This window comes from Lytechinus variegatus, chromosome 1 (genome assembly GCF_018143015.1).
Source record: "Lytechinus variegatus isolate NC3 chromosome 1, Lvar_3.0, whole genome shotgun sequence".
NCBI classification, from domain to species: Eukaryota; Metazoa; Echinodermata; class Echinoidea; order Temnopleuroida; family Toxopneustidae; genus Lytechinus; species Lytechinus variegatus.
The window spans coordinates 93,781,035-93,801,522 of NC_054740.1; the positions used below are offsets into that span (position 1 = coordinate 93,781,035).

The following is a 20,488-nucleotide window of genomic DNA, read 5'->3' on the forward strand; positions in this document are numbered from 1 at the left end:
AATCGACTATAAGACTTGACAAGATGAGCAATGATACTTGATTACCCCTGTCCACATTTCGTTAACTAAATCCATAAATTTTCAAAGTTACGATGGTAATTCAACAAATACTCCCAACATGGTCAAAGTTCATTGACCCTAAATGACCTTTGACCTTGGCCATGTGACCTGAAACTCGAACAGGATGCTCAGTAATACTTTATCACCCTCATGTTTAAGTTTCATGAACTAGGTCCATACACTTTCTAAGTTAAGATGTCCTTTCCAAAACGTATCCTTAGGTTAAGATTTTACGTTGACGCCGCCGTCGGAAAGGAGGGCCTATAGTCTTGCTCATGAAAGCACATAAGGAGCAAAGATTTCTGAAATAATAATACATACACCTAATAATGACAATCAAGGAGGTCCATTGTGATAAAATGCAAGGGCAAACTTTCCAATAATTTATGTGTACAAAATATTAGTAATATATTTTTTTTCAGTTATTGCTTTCTTCCTAAATGTATTCACCTATCCCTTGCGTTTGTAATCAAAATATTTTTGCAGGTCATTATAAAGAACTGTATTTTTTGTCTACTTTGAAAAAATGTTTATAATTTTACTATTCCATGCATAGTAGCAAATTGTGAGAGTTGTCCCTAAGACTCCCTATCAGACATCAAAGAGACTACAATTTGAATATCCCATGTATTTATAGTGGTCATAATTTCATGATTGCTTGATTGCCTTAAAAACTTTACAACTTTGCTTCCATAATTTTGTGAGATTTTTCTCAGAACAACCTAGTTCTCTTATATATAATGCCAATGCCTTGCTAACTTACATATTGTCTCCCATCAATCTTTTTATTCCAAAATATTGCTTTCTCGTAGCCTGGCCTCCTTCCTTCTATTCACCGTGTGAACATTACCTCTTTCCTGAAGTTCATCATGTGAACTGGTCTTGTTCTCTTACCTCTCTAAAGCATCTCCTTTGATTCATCTTCATACCTAATTCCATTCTTTCCAAACTATGACCTTCTTTCCTTCTATCCATCATTCCACTTTCTTGTCATCCTGCTATCAAACCTTCAGTCCATCATTCTTTGTCTCTGACATTCATCATTTTCTCACAACATTGTGTTTTGGCATTTTAAACTTTGTCATTGGTTGACCTCCGACTCCACAAGTGCCGACACCCACTTTACCATCAGTGACATCCGGAGAAGCAAAGATGCTCTTCTTTGTGAAGCCTTTCTTTCCTTTTGTTGCCTGGAAAATTAAAAATCAAATAAAATATTCAAATGAAAAAACAACCAATGCACTGTCCCACACTGATCTTCAGTGTGAACTGGTTTTTTTCAGCTTAGATTTCACAAGTTAAAGGGTATGTCACAAAGCAATGGTTACATATGATCTAGATCTCAAATAATATGTGATAATTAAACTTGACTGTAAATACTTTCTCATGAAATCATTGTTTGTTGCAAATGATTGGCCCACATTCTATGGCATATAAATTCATTCATTATACCACATATTCTACAGCACAAAAAATCTTGATGGAACATACGGGACCAAACACAAACAAACTTTGTAGTGTGTGTTATTCATTTAAAGCCAAAAAATGGAATGTTATATTAGCAGGTAAACTATAATCGTTGATAATACAATCTGAAAGACTGCATATGCTTTCCTATCGTAACCTATCAATATTGGAAGTAGCAAATACTCTAAAATTATTTGATAGTGGTACATGTATGTTGAAAAGCTGTTTACATCTCAGATGCTATTGATTTTATTTTCACCTCTATAGCCCCCTTGAGTCATATGGGATCAAGATTAGATTTTGTTTGAAGGTTTGCATGGTGGCATGTACAATCGCTGATGTGGTTTACGGTACACCATGTGGAGTGTAAAATATAGAAACAGTGGATAGAAGAAAAGGGATGGATAGGTGAGGAAGTGGAGATTTGACTGTTGACTGTCCGTCTTCAGGAGTCTTCAGACAGTCAACCTGTCTGAAGCGTCGAGGCTCTCTACTACTCATCATCTCTACTTGCCGACTAAAGCCAGCATCTCATCAGCTCTACTACTCAAGCTGTTCTCAACTCATCAAACTTTCCTGGTTTCCTTTTCAGGACTACTTTTAAGAAAGAATACTCTACTCTCAAATCTCCACTTTCTCGCCTATCCATTTCTTCTCTTCTTCTATCCACTGTTTCTATAACACTCCACATGGTGTACCACATCAGCGATTAGATCAAGATTAGTATTTAATAGTTTATATTGATCCAAAGTTACTTGAACACAAAGGAAATTCTTAAATTGAAGGTTATAAAGAACAGGATGTAGCTCCAAGTTTCTGTACAATCATATAATCCCTTCATAGAAATGAAAAGACTTTAGAATCAAATTTAGTATATAAGCTGTGGAGACTTCATCACCCTAAGCATCATTAGTTTGATCAGTTACACCTTTAACTGTGATAAAAACTTTCAAAAGAAAAATAAATCAAAATTTTAAATCTGTCTTGGATATCAAGGTCAAAGACTGACCTAATCAACCCTCTTGCTCCTGATACAGCAGGTAGCTTCTTTAGTTGTTTGTTGGATTAAACTTCAGAGGGGTTTCCCCATTCTTGCAAACAATTATAGCAACTTTATCATCCAACGGTAACTATCATGGAATCGTTGATTTTGATTGATTGACATAACTGGATGGCAAAATTATGATAAATGAAACATTTACGTGACAGGGCCCCTAAAACGAGCATGCATGACACCTTACCTTACTGCTAAAGTTCAACCATGACTTCTTCTGATCTTCATGAAGTTGTTCCTGTTGTTTCATTCTATCAGCCTTCTTCTGCTGCTTCTTCTTCTTGTATTCTCTCTGTTTGGCAAGCAACTGCTTCCTTTAGAGTCAAAAGAAAAGTGCAACAGTTTTCATAACATTAACATGACGATCACAACATTTTCTTTAGAATGCTCAAACTTCTCCCATAAATACTAGATTGAAAATAAAGATATGAAAAATTTGGCAGAGTTCAATTGTCTTAGTTATAATATCATCCTAATTGCATTCTTTTTTGCATATGCAAAAAACCTGTAAAAGAAAAATTCTAGTGACTTTAATATGGTAATTGTATTATTACGAAATGTATATATTCTCTAAAAAAAAGTTGTAAAATTCATAAAATCAATGATCAGCTATTTTTACCATATTTCACTACTAAGAGAAAACAAAGAGGCTATGAATGTGTTTTACCTCCTTTTGTAATCTTTCTTTTTAATGGCTTTGGGAGAATGTTTGCAAAGTTTTCAGAGCATGAAATCAATATGTGCTTTCAGCAATACAGTGCTGGCAAGTAAATACACTCATTGACTTCATTAATGGCTACTATGTTTTTCATTTCATTACACATTAACCCTATCTAGGCCGGGGGGGGGGCCTCGGAGGCCCCCCTCAACGAATTGCGCGATATTTTCGCCGTGTGAAATTTTTTGACCACGCCGCTCGCTGAGTTTTTACTTTCAAGTCTTGCGCAACTTTTGAGACCAAGTTTGCGTCACCCGGGTATGTGGTTCCGAAATTACGCAACATTATGTAAGTGCATGTCAGACCGAAAATTGCTCAAAAACGTGATTTCGTGTACAAAGTCAATGCAAATTGTGTTTTCAACCAAAATTCATAAATGTATGATTATTTTTAGTTTTGCCAGTCTAAATATATTCATTTTATGATTTTTATGATCACAGAAGAGTCCCCAACAAATTTCATTGAAAAAACAATGAAAAACAAAAGGTAAAAAAAAACAAAGAAATACATAAGAAATTGCAAAAAACAATATAATACATAAGAAAATGATTTGATATCACATTTTTTTTCATGTACTCTTGCTAAGGACACCACAAAGAGTTTCTATACCAAAAATTAGTACATTTGGAGCTTTATTTAGGGAGTTAGAGGAAAAAGTATGATTTCGCATACTAATTACGCATAAATTAGCATAATCACTTAATAGCGATTTGCATGAAATAAATTACTATACAATCTTGTAGATTATGTCCCAGACAACCCGCGTGCAATTTTCGGCGCGATCGCGCGGTCAACGGCCGAGATCTTAGGGGGGGCCTGGGAGGCCCCCCCCAGCCATAGGAACTCCCAAAATACCCCGGCCTAGATAGGGTTAAAGAGCTCATGAGCATATAAAGATATTTACATCCAAAAGTAAACTGAGCATTGTAAATTATCTACAGTGATCTCACTATTAGAATAAACTACTCAATGATAATTATATTGCTATTTTAAATTTCTAATCAATGAAACACCTTTAATGCAACTTCTGTGCATTTTGAGGAAAAATACTTCCGTGATTTTCCGGTTGAAAAGCCACTTGCGTTTCAAAAGGGCTGATTCTGTGAATTCCATCCGTTTCCGTGATTGCGGAAAATCACTGTCCCTAAATACATTGGTGCATTTCACATGTAACTGAAAGATGAAATACACCATCAAGCACCAATAATTTAACTGCATTAATTTTGATCAGTTTTCTGAGACAACCCTAACAAGAACAAACACTTATGTTTTCTAATGCCAGTCCAAGTAACCAAAGAGGGTTTTGTAAAGGTGTATTTTCATTTGGTTTACACCTACTTGGTCTAACTTTTATTTGGTCTTACCCCATAATGTCTAATCTTAGATCATCTACAACCAGTATGAAAAAAGATCTTTGATTTCATTGCTAATTAGACCAGTAAACATTTTTTGTCTTATTTCAAATTAGGTGATACCCATCTATTGGGCTAACATCATACAGTGCGTCCCAGAAAAAACGAAACCGAGATTTAGCGATCATGTATCATAACTTAATCATAAATAAAATAGACAAATGACCTACCAATTTAAAGCTTAGAATCTCCTCTTTAATCTGATATTACTTAGGTTATTTCTTATTCACGCATGAGTGAGCAAAAACAATTTGAAGAAAGGATACCAAAAACTCATTTGGCGGGGGGTATTTGGGTTTCAAAAAGAAAACCACATTTCTGAAAAGTTCAATATCTGCTCTTTAATTTGATACCTAAATTACAGAAAATGGTCAAGAAATAACAAAGTTCTGGTCATTTGAAATAAGGCTTGAATTTCAATAATTTCATAAAATGAAGAGGTTCTCCAGGCTGGCGTTCAAACTCACTCGACACTCCGTTTTGTTGACGATCAGCCATGCGATAAATCTTTTGTTCACCATGCGATAGCTTCTGTGGGAAACTGGTGAAAACACGTTTATCTCATGAAATTTTGGAAATACAAGCCTTATTTCAAATGACCAGAACTTTTTTATTTCTTGACCATTTTCTGTAATTGAGGTATCAAATTAAAGAGCAGATATTGAATTTTTCAGAAATGTGGTTTTCTTTTTGAAACCCAAATACCCCCCGCCAAATGCGTTTTTGATATCCTTTCTTCAAATTGTCTTTGCTCGCTCATGCGTGAATGAGAAATAATCTAAGTAATATCGGATGAAAGAGGAGATTCTAAGCTTTAAATTGGTAGGTCATTTGCCTATTTTATTTATGATTAAGTAATGATAAATGGTCGCTAAATCTCGGTTTCCTTTTTTCTGGGACGCACTGTATAGTCCATATGACTAAATCAACTGTTTATGAACCAATTAATTTGTTCGACAAAGAGCAAAATTACAAGTAAATGAAGTAGGAATAAGACACTCTAGGCATTGGACTTAATGACATTTGGACCAAACGTTAACTACACCAAATTGATAAAGACCAAGTGTGTTTTAACATGATGGTGTTCAACAATCTGAGAATTAGACCTTTCTATTAGTAAACCAAATGGATAAAAATCATTGTGAAGATTATAGAAGAGTTGTTTTAATTTTTTTGTGGGGTATATATACTTCTGAGAAAGACAACTAACTTGATGCTTTCCAAATAAAGCAAATCAATAGACCTTTAAAATATATTTAAAAAATAGGTTATTTTATAAAACATATTTTCCCTTAAAATGATAAAATTATAAATTTTCAATTATCCAATCAAAGGATACCGTGTATATGTCAGTAAATAGTATATTGCGACTGAAAATTGGTCTAACACAACTAGAATACTTTACTTACTTTGATATAGCCGAGTCTGCTGATGGAGGTTTTATATTAGACTTGTAGTCTGGTGGTATGTCTTTCAATTTGGATAACTGGAAAATAAAACAGTAAAAGATGTTTAATAATAATATAGGGTATTTATATTGCGCACATATCCACCTTGTTAGGTGCTCAAGGCGCTCCTATATTACCCGGCTAAGCTAACACAGCTTTTTAAGGAATTACTTCCTACCGGTACCCATTTACCTCACCTGGGTTGAGTGCAGCACATTGTGGATCAGTTTCTTGCTGAAGGAAATTACGCCATGGCTGGGATTCGAACCCACGACCCTCTGTTTCAAAGTCCAAAGACTAATCCACTGGGCCACAACGCTCCATGTTTAGATGTAAAATAATTCATAAAGGGTACCTATGTAGATGTAATGTTGATACTCTGGGATTAATTAATTCAAGGCCATGGAAGGTGTCCCACTCATATGGAATCAGTGGTGGACCGTGACCCGGAGGAGACAAAGCATTGGAGGGGCACTGTATTGTTTGTGAACAATGCTGTGCCCCTCCAATGCTTTGTCTCCTGCGGGTCACGGTCCGCCACTGTATGGAATGTATGCCCTCATAAGGCCTGGAAATCAACAGATTGGTGCAGTTGAATTATAGCAGTACATCAAATCAATTGAAATAACATATCCAATTGATTTGATAGTTGCTGTACTTAACCTTACAAAATATGTACACTAGATGAAAAGGAAAAGAAAAAATCTTATTGATTGCACAGTCATGCTGAAAATTACTTGGCACATCGCTAGTGACCTAATCTACAAAATTTGTCTAGCTAGCTAATTCATGAAAATTGCTTCTTATCAATTATGTTAATTTATTTTTTAAAAATAGGTGAAATCACATTTTTCATATTCCTTAAGTAAAGCCTTTATCTTGTGTGTAGAAACCCTTTGTGGTGTTGTTAGCAAATGTACTTCAAAAAAGGCAATATCTGATCAATTTCTTATGTACTATATTGTATTTGAAACTTCTTTGGTATTTTTCTCCTTTTTACCTTCTTTTTTCATTGTTTTTTCAGTGAAATTTGCTGGTAATACTTTCAGCTCATGACATAAAATCAAGTGATTCGAATGAGTAAAAGAAAGAATATTCATGCATTTATGATACATGTATTTGGCTGAAACAAATTCAAATTGTACACAAAACCATGTTACCTGTTTAACTTCCACATTTTCATAAACATCAAAGATAACAGTGGCTGTGATTTCATCATGGATCTTGTCTATTGTCGCTGGGTAATACCTGGAAGAAAAACAAAGAAATATAAATACCAAAGAGATTCTATGACTGGAGTTCCAACAGGCAACACATTTATTCAAGCAGCTGTTCAATTCTAAACCACAAAAGAAAGAACGGCAATAAGGACCTTTTGATGTCCGCCTTCGAAGCCACCAGTTTCAGTGAAGAAATCCGAGGGGTGAAATTTTCCGAATATCCATTTATATCAATTTTCCATCTTTCATATTAACTGAAATTTGAATGCATGACAAAATATCAATAACCAAGCACTATTACGACGAGATATTTGCCCAGATTATATCAATCAACCTTTAATTAGTGAAAAAAGAAAGAATTTGATCCTTATTGAAACTAGATTTTAACACTTTTCCGTTTGCAGCGAATGAAAATTTCAAATGCGGTCGGTGGAATATTGTTGTTCATTACTGTATATGCCAGATGAGTGCCCATATCCATATCCATTTATATCAATTTTCCATCTTTCATATTAACTGAAATTTGAATGCATGACAAAATATCAATAACCAAGCACTATTACGACGAGATATTTGCCCAGATTATATCAATCAACCTTTAATTAGTGAAAAAAGAAAGAATTTGATCCTTATTGAAACTAGATTTTAACACTTTTCCGTTTGCAGCGAATGAAAATTTCAAATGCGGTCGGTGGAATATTGTTGTTCATTACTGTATATGCCAGATGAGTGCCCGCACATGCCCAGACGAGCAAATTTGAGTCATATTTCAGGACATATTGCATAGTTTATTTTCGCATGCCTCCGAATTATGTACTACACATATAACCAGACCAAGATGTGGCGAAAAAGTAATTATCATCACAAAAGCATATTTCCCTTTATAGCTGCGGAGTCATGCGGGAATCATTTGTCTACACAATTGCAAGAGATGTTGAGCAAAGTGCATGCCTGACATACTTTCTGCTGGCAGCTTTTAACCTTGTTCAAAGAGATTTTATTTGCTGTTACTCCATCTCATTTGAAACCTCCTTGTAAATACATATGATCTCTTGTGCCATTCCAGTCAAGCTACTACTGAAACACTGCCATCAATGAATAAAATATATTCACAACCAAAAAATTAATGATTTTTAACAATAACAGTCCATCGTACAAGTTTGAAACAAAAGGATGATGCACTTTAAGCCTACATGTATGTTAAGAACTCATCTATAACTGAAGAGTAAAAAGGTGTTAGCAGATAGAGCAGATTACTGAGGGGAAAATTCAGTGATCCTTGTTTACAGGGACAAATAAACTTGACTTAGTTATAGATTTACTATAATTGTGATGCATCAAGTTTTGCAAAACAGACTTTCTACTAGCGCTATAATACAGACAATTATCAGAGATCTATTTTGGAATGTTGTGGACTAAATTCTAAAATCCAGAATCATTATTCTAAAGTACTTGTGGTAATCACAGATATAACACACTAGTATCATTCTGAATTTGAATCGTCTTCTATTTTTATCTATTTAACACCAAATGTTCCATTACATTTGGGGCATGAATTTTCACCTGCGAATGCATTTGTCTAAAAGTTTGTTAATTAAAGTTTGAAGAGAAGCCAATTTTCTCTTCAGAAAAAAAGGGATAAACCACACACTCTTTCATTTTTTTCCCCCATTCTCATTTTTTATCATTTTTTTAAAATCACTTTAAATACCATGGGGGATTACCCCTGTGTGCAAAGTGGGTGAATACAGATACTAATTTTCTTTGTGCTTCTAAAACTCACTGCTGTTCCTTGCTCCAGCATGCTAAGCATCTATCTCCTACATTCCATGGATGTGAGACAGTATCTTCTACTTCTGCTTCAGCTGATGATGTACTTGCTCCTTGTGATGCACTCAGAAGATCAGATGTCAGTTCTATCACTTCCTGTTGAAAACAAATAAAAGAAAACCTTATATTGTGATAGGCAACACTCTATATTTGGTGACATTGCTAAGAAATTGCAATTGTCATTAATCCTGACATAAACATGTATAGTGTACATTGCTTGCATACTTCTGCAGTTCAGCATGCTAACATTTTCAATTGATTTTTTTCAACTTGTAGTGGAATGTATCAGACTAGATTTAGAACAGATTAAAACTTAAACACATCACTAGAATAGGCCTACATGTGAGTCAAATACAATGTTCCTGTGGAATGTGTAGGAGAAATTTTCATCTTTGATTGAATGATTTGAAGAACTTTGAAGATCGAAAGTCGAAGTTTGCACAAAATGAGTTGTGCAAATTAATACAAATCTACAAGAAACTCACTTGCATAATTTAAAGAAATAACAGTAAAATTGATAGCAGATTCCAAAATTAAAATCCTCAATTGGCAATGCAACCATTGCCAATTTGTGATGTACATGTAATGTACAACTCTCTCCTTTGGACAATGAAAACATACCCAAAACATCTCTTCTTTTTTTGTGCTTTTAATGTTATAGTAAACTAATCATTCATGATATGAGAAACCTGTACAGTACATGTCGTCATATAAAGAGAACACCTAATCATGTGGTAAACTAGATAAAAGAGCAAATTTAGGTGATGTACATGTATGTACATAAAAATTAAAGAATCCACAGATCTTGGTCACATTGCCAATGGGAGGATTGACAAAGCATTAGCGATCTCAATATGAATGCTTACATTGTACTTACTTATTTTTCATTCAATTTTTCTCAAACTTATTGACCTGTTTCTTTGATTTTTCTCTTTTATATAAAATCAAATAAATAATACCATTACCATGCATAATAAAACTTATATCATCCTTGTCAACTTTGATACCAGTACCTATGCCAAACATCTTTCTCCACGGATAAAATAAAAGGGGAGCTTAAGGTTGAAAATTATATGATTTTGTGTCAAATGAACATATTCATCAGACAAACAAAACACTGAAAACTTCATAAAAATTAAACAGGAAATAAAGTTGTGACATTTAAAGTTTTGCATTTTTCTAGTGAAACAATTAGTTAGATAAATGTCTTCATGAATATCCAATGAGCAAGACGATGTCATATCTCCACTTATTTTTTTTTTTTTACTTTTATTCTATGAAATCATAATTCATTTTTTTCTCAAAGAATGAAAAATAAAATGGATTGGCTATTGTTATTGAACATGTAATATAATCAATAAGCAACTTATTTTGTTATGTAAGGAAGAAATATCACACACACTACATGTAGGTACAGTATGAAAATATGAAATTATTATGATTTAATGTAAAAGGAAGTGGGGACATAACATCAGCTCTCCTATAATGCATATTCATGACAGCGTGCACTGCAAATAACTATTTTCACAAAATATCGCTTAACTTTGAAATTTAATAACTTTACTTTTTATAAGATTTGGATGAAACTTTCGGCATTTCAACTTTGACTTTTAGCATTTCCTAAAAAAAAATGAAACAAAAGACTTACCCCTAAATCATGCTTTAGTTTTAATAGTTCCTCATTATCTGGATCATTTGTCAAGGCTGCTTCCACCTGAAAGAGAGATATCAATCAAACAGTAGAAGGGGCAAATTAATTATGATAAATTGATAATGTTTAGAGTTGATGCCAAAATCGTTGGTTATTTATTGCCTTGAATTTGATAAGTATTATCAGAAGTACACGTGTACATTGCAAATAACACAATCTAAGAAATTCAGGTACTGGTAATTCAAAAAAAAATTATAATATATCTTTCATATTTACAATTGGATCAAATTGTTATATTTTGATTCAATTGTAAATATGAAAGATACAGTATGATAATGAATATGCGATCAGCGCGACCGATTTTATGTAATAATGTACAATAAATGTAGACACGGTGGACAAAAGCATGATTTTTTCTCCAGACCTTTATGTATAAGAATCGGTCACGCTGATCGCATGCGATGTTTTGAAATCGGCCGCGAGTGTATGTGCGAGGAAAAAGATACTGAACCAAAATCACCTCCGGACAATTTTGAGTTGTTGTTGTTGTTTTGAGGATAGGCGGAGGATGGACACGGAGTGAAAATAGTAAATACGGGTGAAGACTCAAGAAATTAACCTTTTTTTCTTTCGCGTTATATTTTTTTCTTTAATTTTTACAATAAACCATCTTTGTCACTCGGAATATCCGATCGAGTTCACCGTCCCGAAGTTTGGGTAGGTGAAGCAGAGTGTAGCGGTAGTGATGAAGTGGAGCACTCACACATTGTACGAGGTTAGTATGAAGTGGAGTGGAGCCTGCACGAACATCGCCCGAGCCTCAGCTCAGGCTCGGCCCGAGGCGAGGTACCGTACCGTACCTGCCTGGTTAAGTCAGGCTGGTCAGACTCAGTCTCAGAGACAGAGTGAGAGAATTGAAGAACGCACTCGCAGATCGAGCAATATCTGAATTTCCAAAGTAAAACATCAATATCATATCACCTTATATCACCAGTTTCAAAAATTTAATAATACCACAATTTACAAAATGTAATAAATAAATATCTCACCTGCTGCAATTGAGCCTTGTAGGTGGCCAAATTAAGAGCGTATTCGTCACTGTTAGTCGCCATTTTAAATACAAGATGGTATCGTCTAGCAATTCACAGCCACAATAAAACGAAAAAGGGGAGTAACCGCTCTTACCTCGGACCCATCGGGGAACCCATCCCCCGCCCCCCCCCCAGGGTTTTAATAAAAATTTAAAAAAATAAAACGTTTTTTATTGTTTGAAAACGTTTTAAATCGTTTCAATTTTTTCCATAGAATGATACAATTTTCTTTTAATCAATAAGGCCAAGTAAAATAAGAAAGTAGTTGATCGTCCTCGCGCGCATCACTTTTGGCCGCCGCATGAAAATTTTTGCTATTTACTATTTTCTAAAAAAAAAAAAAAAAAAAAAAAAAAAAAAATTGTGTTGTTTCTCGTCCTCGCCATCTTCCCTTTCTAATTGCAGCATCAATTTTCTTGTTATTAACTATTTTTATGGCTGCTGAATAACGAAAAAATTCACAAGATTACTCTGGGATCTCTCTCGCAACTTCAAAAACAATTGCAAAGTCCGATATCGCCGTAATTGCAAGAAAGAAAAAAATTCTGATTTGTTTTTTTATTGGATTTTGAAGATACCATCATAAATTAGCGAGGAAACATAGAGAATCTATACATCTCTATGCGAGGAAATAAAGTTTGCAAACTCGGAAAAGATCGCGGATTTCTTCATTTTTAGTGCATTTTCGGGGACCCCGCTTACTGAATCTGAACTAATCCGTCGCATGCTCTTGAAATATGGCGCAGATAAATCAATTCTAATGACGTAATTTGTATTTCAGCGGGTTTTTTGGTGAGTGATAGCGCCTGTACTTAGATGTGTGTTACGGTGATTGTGTGCTTGTGACTCTGTTGGGAGAACTGCATGTGTGCTAGGATGATGTGATTGACTGTGCTGGCGTGACATGTGAATTTGTGAAATGCATTGAATTTTCTGGCAAGTTTTCTAATGTCAGGAGGCAATGCATCGAATATTCAATGAGGGATTTAATATTCAATATCAATTTTAAAAATGAATAAAAATTGAGCAGTAGTATTAAACATTATGTAAATGAACAAGCACCCGAAAACTGCGATGCGAAACCATACCCAGAGCTAAAAATGAGATTGGCTCTGGAAAATTGAACAAGACTCCAGTCCATGACAATAAAAAAGACCCCCCATGCATTTTTTTTTACCTTTACATAAATTAAAATGTTTAAATTATTCACTTGACATGAACATTCTGCTTGACAAAAATACAGTACCAGTATACATCAGTAATAATACATCAATAGATTTTATTTTCCATAGATTTCCAATCAATCGTAGATATTTATACATATATAATAATATGTATATATATATATATTTCTAATCATTTATTATTACTATTGAGCATACATCGATCACATAATTCGAGCTTGACATGGCCTGACAATCATTTGAATAAAAAATAGCAAAAAAAATAGTAAATAGTAAGGACCTCCCTCATCACTGATGTCAAAAATCGGACCGAGAAAATGCCTCCGTGTTCTTAAAAAAAATAGTAAGATACATGGATGTAGCAAATAGCAAGGACCTCCCTCATCACCGCTCTCAAAAAACCCGGACGATCAACTACTATCTTTTTTTACTTGGCCTAAACTGTCTATACACTAAATACAGTATGATTTCTCTTGATGTTTTAAATAAGAGATGACCACAATTCTGTTAATGAATTTCCAACAGAAAAGTTCATATTTCACCCAAAATTACTACATGTAAATCATGAAATTGAATGCCTAACAAAGAGAACACTTTATAAGTAAGTTGACATTTTACATGAGTCTTGTCAATCGAGAGGGGGGGGGGGGGCGAGAAGAATTTGCATAATGGAAGAAATTGATGTACATGGGGTTTCAAAGCTTCATTACCGGTAAATCAATATGCTTTATTTCATGCATTTGAATCAATCATACTAATTTTAGTGCATGAAATAAACTGTACAAATTTAATTCAAATCTTTTTTTTAATTCAGGAATTCTGATCAAATGTATATTAAAAAATAAGTATGTATAGAATGGTTTTTAACCCTAATAAGACTGGGGGCTGAACTTGTCTGATGATCCGCTGTACCAATTGTTTTTTACCGCGTCACTCACAGACTTTCCTTTTTTGAGTCTCACGCAACTTTTGAGACCAAAATTGCGACCCCCTGGTATGCGATTCCGAAATTACGCAACATTTTGTAAGTGCATGCAGACCCAAAATTGCTCAAAAATGTGAATTTGTGTACAAATCCAATGCAAATAGTGTTTTTAGCCAAAATTCATTATTTTCCTCTTGCCGATGAAAATCAATTAATTTCACCTTGCTTGTGTTCAAAATATAGCCCCTGACAATATCCATTGAAAAAAAACAATAAAATACATAAGAAAATGAATGTGATGTTGAATTTTTAAAGAACATTTGATCAGATTCCTATAAAGAGTCTATGAACCAAAAAATAAGCATTTCAGGGGCATTATTTAGTTGTTTTTTTTTCTTTTAAAATAATTTTATTAATAAAAATCACATGTAAAAGTTACATAAAATGTAAACAATGTCATACAAAGCATGAAATATTTTCTTCAACAATACTGTTTTCAAAAATACACAAATGTTTACTTTTACAACGCTTCTCTATTTCTAAACGATTACAAATCAACCTTTTGAATAAACAAAGTATTCCAAAATCATGAATTCTACAATTCCGACTTTCTGTTCGAATAAAAATTGAATAAATAGCATACCTTGCATACATGATTAGAAGATTTAAACTCTATGCTTTTTGTTTCGTAACTCATTAAAATCAAAATGAATGCCTACAACTTCATACACAATGCTACTAAATTGTTTCCAGAATAATTTTGTTTTTTTACAAGTCACAAATAAATGTACGCTGTCTTGAATTTCATTGTCATGTGAACATAAAGGATTATCTATTAAAGGGGAATCCAACCCAAATAAAGACTTGTTTTTATAAGAAAAAGAAAAATCAGACAAGTTAATTGGTGAAAGTTTGAACAATATTGGACAAACAACAAGAAAGTTATGAATTTTTAAAAGTTGTAAATATTGGTAATCACTATACCCATGGAGACTTCAAATTGGCCGCATATGGGATGTCATAGTGATGTAAGGCAAGGACTACTCTTCCATGTACTCCAATACATATTATGGCTAAAATGTCATTTTTCTCAAAAGTTTTATTTTAAATTATATTTTTCTTTCATGAGGACATAAAATAATATACTACCGGGATTATATTTAGATTACTGCCCCAGGGGAATAGGTACTTAGGAGAAAACCACAAATCCCTGATAATAAAGTACATGGCCTATGGGAAAGTAGTCCTTGCCCCTTGTCATAATTTACTTACCCAGTTGCCAATTTGAAATCTACATACTATTAGTGATCTCAATTTTAAATCAGCTATAACTTTCTTATCGCTTGTCCGATTTCTTTCAAACTTTCGCCATTCTGTTTAATTTATTTTTCTTCTTCCCAACACAACATTTTATGGCCAAGGCTGGATTCCCCTTTAACTTCCATTTATACAAATTATATCTATGGGGTAAAATATTGTGTAATAACTTATAATTAAACTCTGTTATTCTATTTTCTTTGACAGTTTGTAAATTAAATAACCATACAGATTTCCAATCAATCTCTTCTTGTAAAATATTTTCCCATCTTTCTTCAGCTTTAGGTTTAATACTTATCTTATTCAAAATCATGGTGTAAAATAACTTTGAACCTCTTTTCCTATTTACATTCATCAAAACATTCTGTGTAATATCTTCACTTTTATGTTGCAGAATCTCAAAATATAACTCAAACTTATTCCTTTTCCAAACATTTGGTATGGCATTCATTACAATGTTATACTCTTGAAAAAGACTTGCATGCTTTTTTCCAAATAAACCTTCCATTTCCTTTAATGATTTGAATTTGGAATCTAAAATAATGTCTTTTACCTTAAGAATTCCAATATCGAACCATCTTTTAAAAAACAATACATTTCCATTGTGATCTTTTATTTTCGAATTAAACCACAGATTTTCCTTCTTGATCTGGATATTCTGAAAACCTGATTTATCTTGAACAGTTTGCTTAAAATTAAACCAAGCGTAAATGATCGCTTTATAATAATATGGCATTTTTATTTTGTCTATATGTACTTTAATTTCTTTTTCTGTACATTTACTATGTAATACAAAATCAAATCCTCCATATTGAGAAAGATAACTATCAATAATTGTACTAAATTTCGATTCTTTGTTATTATAGTAATACAAAATCCACTTCAATAAAAAGCTTTGGAGTAACATATTCAAATCTACCATTTTGAGTCCACCTAGATCACATTGCTTACAAACAACCTTTCTCTTTACTTTATCAATCTTTCCATTCCAAAGAAAAGAGAACAATAAGGAAGTTAAAAGCTTTACAACCTTCTCTGGCATTTTAATCATTTGAGCATTATACAAAATTTGAGAGATAAGAAATGTTTTGATTAGAAGTATTTTTCCTATTAAAGTTAGGTGACGTGCATTCCATGATTTAATCAAACGTTCTACTTTCAATATTCTCGAGCTCCAGTTCAAATCGGATAGATTTTGTTCATCTCCTCCAAAATAAACGCCTAAAATTTTGACATTTGAATTAGTCCAAGGAATGTTTTTGACGTTTTCATTAACTGAACCATCTTTTAGATTTATTATGGAACATTTTGTTTTATTCAAATACAATCCTGAAAAAGGACTATACTTTTCTACCTCGTTAATAGCTTTGTGTAAAGCAAGAGTATCATTAACGAATATTGATGCATCGTCTGCAAACTGCAAAATTTTGATTTCAACTGATTTAAAAAGTTTGATACCTGTAATTTCTGGGTCATTTCTTATCTTGACAGCTAATACTTCTGCAGCCAGGATAAAAAGCAATGCCGAAAGGGGGCACCCTTGGCGCACACCTCTCGATATACTAATATTTTCTGTTAGCCATCCGTTTATGTTAACAGAACTTTTTACATTATTATAAAAAGTTTTAACCCATCTGCAAAACTCATCTTTAAATCCATATCTTTGCAAACATTCAAATAAAAAATCTCGACTGAGGCAATCAAAGGCTTTTCTAAAATCGGTCAGTAACGCTATTCCTCCTTTGGCATGGTTTTTAACGTAATAGAATATATCCTCAATTAATCTAACGTTTTCAGCTATACTTCTTCCTTTTATATAACCTACCTGGTTATCTGAAATTAATGTAAATATAACCTTTTGCAATCTTTGAGCAATAACTGAGGCTGCAATTTTATAATCATAGTTTAGGAGGGAAATAGGTCTCCAATTTTCCAATCTAGATTTGTCACCTTTTATGTACAATAATTTTATAATGGCTTGTCTTTGGGAGTTTGATAATTCGTTACACTTAAAACTTTCATTTAAAGCAGGCAAAAGTAGAACTTTAATTTCTGTCCAAAATATTTGATAAAATTCTATATTGAAACCATCACTCCCTGGTGACTTATTTTTTTCAAAATCAAATACAGCTTTTTTGCACTCTGATTCAGATAAAATTCCTTTACACATATCAGCTAAATCGCTAGATAACATTGGAAGTTGTAAATCAAGAAAATATTCTGCCAAGTCTTGACATTCTTTTGACTTATATAATTCTGAATAATATTTATACACATACTTTCTAATGTGTTGCTGATTTTTTATGCTTTTGCCTTTATCGTTACGTAATAACAAAATAGAATTATTATCAATATTTCTCTTTTCTAATGACATAAAATATCTTGAGCACCTTTCACCTTCCTCAAACCAATTTACTCTTGACCTAATAATTGAACCCATACATTTTTGTTTATATATTTTTTCTAATTGTTCAGTAGTCTGTTCATAATCTTTTATAATCTCTTCATTGTTATCATTTTTTGAGTTCCAAATTTTTTCGTTCAGCTTTAAGAGTTTTTCTTCTAATATGCCTTCGTCCTTTTCTTCTTTTTTCTTATGTTTTGCATATCTAATGGAGTATTCTCGTATTCTTATTTTGCACAATTCCCAGGTTTGACGCCAGGACATTGATAATTCTGTCTTTTCACGGACTAGATCGCCTATTATTTGTCTAAACTCTTCACAATAATCATTGTTTGTTAATAAATTTGTATTCAATTTCCAAACACCTGGACCTTTATTCGTTCCATTAATTTTGATTGTAATGGTGATAGCGTTATGGTCACCATTGACTACTGGTCTTATATCAGTTTTAAGTACTTTACTTCTTAAATCTTTACTAATTAATATCATATCAATTCTTGATGATATTTGCAAGTATTTATTACGCCACGTAAATTGTCTTTTATCGACGTGAACCTTACTCCAAATATCGACAAGATACATTTTTTTCATAAGCTGTTTTAGGGAATTATTTATTTAGTTAATTATAGCAAACTTTTGATTTTACGCATAAATTAGCAATGAGATTTATGCAAAATTTGATTTATAGGTGTTCAGATTATGCCATGGGCAATGCGCGTGCCACTTTTTCATTGTGATCCCGCGATCGAGGCCAAGATCCTATATACATGATATAAGGGGGACCCCGCCCCCCCCCCACCCTCAGTCTTCTTAGGAAAAAACGGAACTGCCCAGTTTATAGGTTACGGGTTCCGTTTTTAGTTTTTTTTATTATGTACAGATTTTTTTAAAAAAATTCATTACTAATAGAAATTTTTGGCAATAATTTTACAATCATTAACAATAAGTAAAAATAGTGATACAGACACAAATTTTGGCAAGAATTCACTTTGGATTCATACCTGTACATGAAATCACGTTTTTGAGCAATTCGGGATCTGATAATATGCACCTACTATATCATGACTGCATACCCATGCATTCATCCCCAAAATAGTCTTGAACGATATGGCATGGCTCTGTCGTGTTTATGGATTTATCATAGAAATTTTCAGGGGGCAAGGTCCCCTGGAATTGTTAGGGTTAAGGTTTGCTAGCTGATTATCTTACAAAGCGCAAAATTTTACGTGCTTTTGTGTGTACGTGTATACCTGAACAGTATGATGTCAGATTTACAGTCTAATTTGTAAAATACATGTATATTATTAAGCTTGTGCAACACTTCCATTTCATTCAAGTACTTCTATTACACGTAAATGTATTTGAGCTCATTTTAAATAGTGTTTCTTTCCCTGTCCAAAAAGTGAGCACAACACTCAGATCAGTGTTTGTTAAAATGAGAATATTCTTAATATGGATTAATGTGCATTGAACAGGGAGAAAAGAGGAACATGGCAAAGCAATGGAGAAAGAAAGAAAGAATAAAGGGGGAAAGAGAAAGAGGAGAAAAGGAGTGGTGCTGAAAACAGAGTTTTAATCAATGAGAAGAAAATAATACACCACTTAAGAAATAACAGTATAAAAAACATTCATCTAAAATCACATCCATGCAGATTTATAACACACAAGTCTATGTGGTGTTTTAAAACACGTTTTAAAAAACGGGTGTTTAAAAACGCGTTTTAAAACACACCGTTTAAAACACGCTAAGCCTGCCCCCCCACGAACTAATCGAAACTTACATTTTCGTGATCTCTATACGCCCTCCTACTATAAACCAATTAAGATGTTAACAGGAACAAAATGAGAAATGAGAAATTAAAGAGGGTATTCATTTTTCATATCTTTTTTCAGTTGGGGAGCCTTTTTAGTACCCCATTGTCATACCCCATAACTTTCCACTAAAGGGCGAATTGCGATGTATTCAAAAGGTAATGGCACAATTAATAGATAAACATACATTGTATGACAGGTATGATATGTTATGGAAATTGTCAGGCATTTTGGAATAAGATATTGTAGGAAAAGAAATCAAGTGGTTGGAAATATGTACAGTTATATTGTCGTATCACATTCACTTAGTATGTCTTAATAAAAAAGAAAAAATAAAGAAATATATAACGGAAACATGAAACAATTTGTAATTTTAATGCCGAAAAAATATTTATAAAATCCCACGCACGTACACTGATGCAACAAAAGTAAAGATTCGCCATATGACAACATATCATGTTAATGTGTATGATAAACATCAAGATTTGGCACGTATAGTGAAAATTATCAATTGGGTGCGCAAATTTACTTTTTTTGTCATAGGCTTTTGACCTCTTCTTTTTGTCAGCTAGGAGCGTAACTGGGGTCGATGGCTGGGGGCCGGGGGCGGGGGGGGGGGGGAGGGAAGAGCCCAAATTTCCCGGTCAGTGGCGTAATGAGTCGAAACAAAATATTATAGGGGTAAGATATGGCGTATCGGTCAAAATCAATTTTTTTTTAAGTTAGGAGTGAATCAAGCGAGCAAAAATTTAGAAATTTTCATTATACGATTCGGCTTTTGTGATAGATTTTCAGATAATATTCAAAGGGAGAATTGCCTTTGGCTAAGGACTTTTTTGTCCTGATTGCGACCATTATTGAATAAAATTTAGCAAGCTTATGATAGACTTCATGA

The 20,488-nt window shown here is 33.3% G+C and overlaps 1 protein-coding gene across 1 annotated transcript; it reads right to left on the reverse strand.

Annotated features, from left to right (window-relative positions):
- Positions 1–856: 856 nt before the first annotated feature.
- On the reverse strand, positions 857–12,019 carry LOC121428989 (survival of motor neuron-related-splicing factor 30-like). The gene is made up of 7 exons (XM_041625888.1): positions 11,910–12,019; positions 10,858–10,923; positions 9,163–9,305; positions 7,320–7,407; positions 6,121–6,197; positions 2,769–2,895; positions 857–1,250 (listed from the first exon to the last, which is right to left on the reverse strand). The coding sequence occupies exons 1-7, from the start codon at positions 11,970–11,972 to the stop codon at positions 1,101–1,103; spliced, it is 714 nt and encodes a 237-aa protein (XP_041481822.1). The 5' UTR covers positions 11,973–12,019; the 3' UTR covers positions 857–1,100.
- Between the last annotated feature and the right edge of the window lie 8,469 nt (positions 12,020–20,488).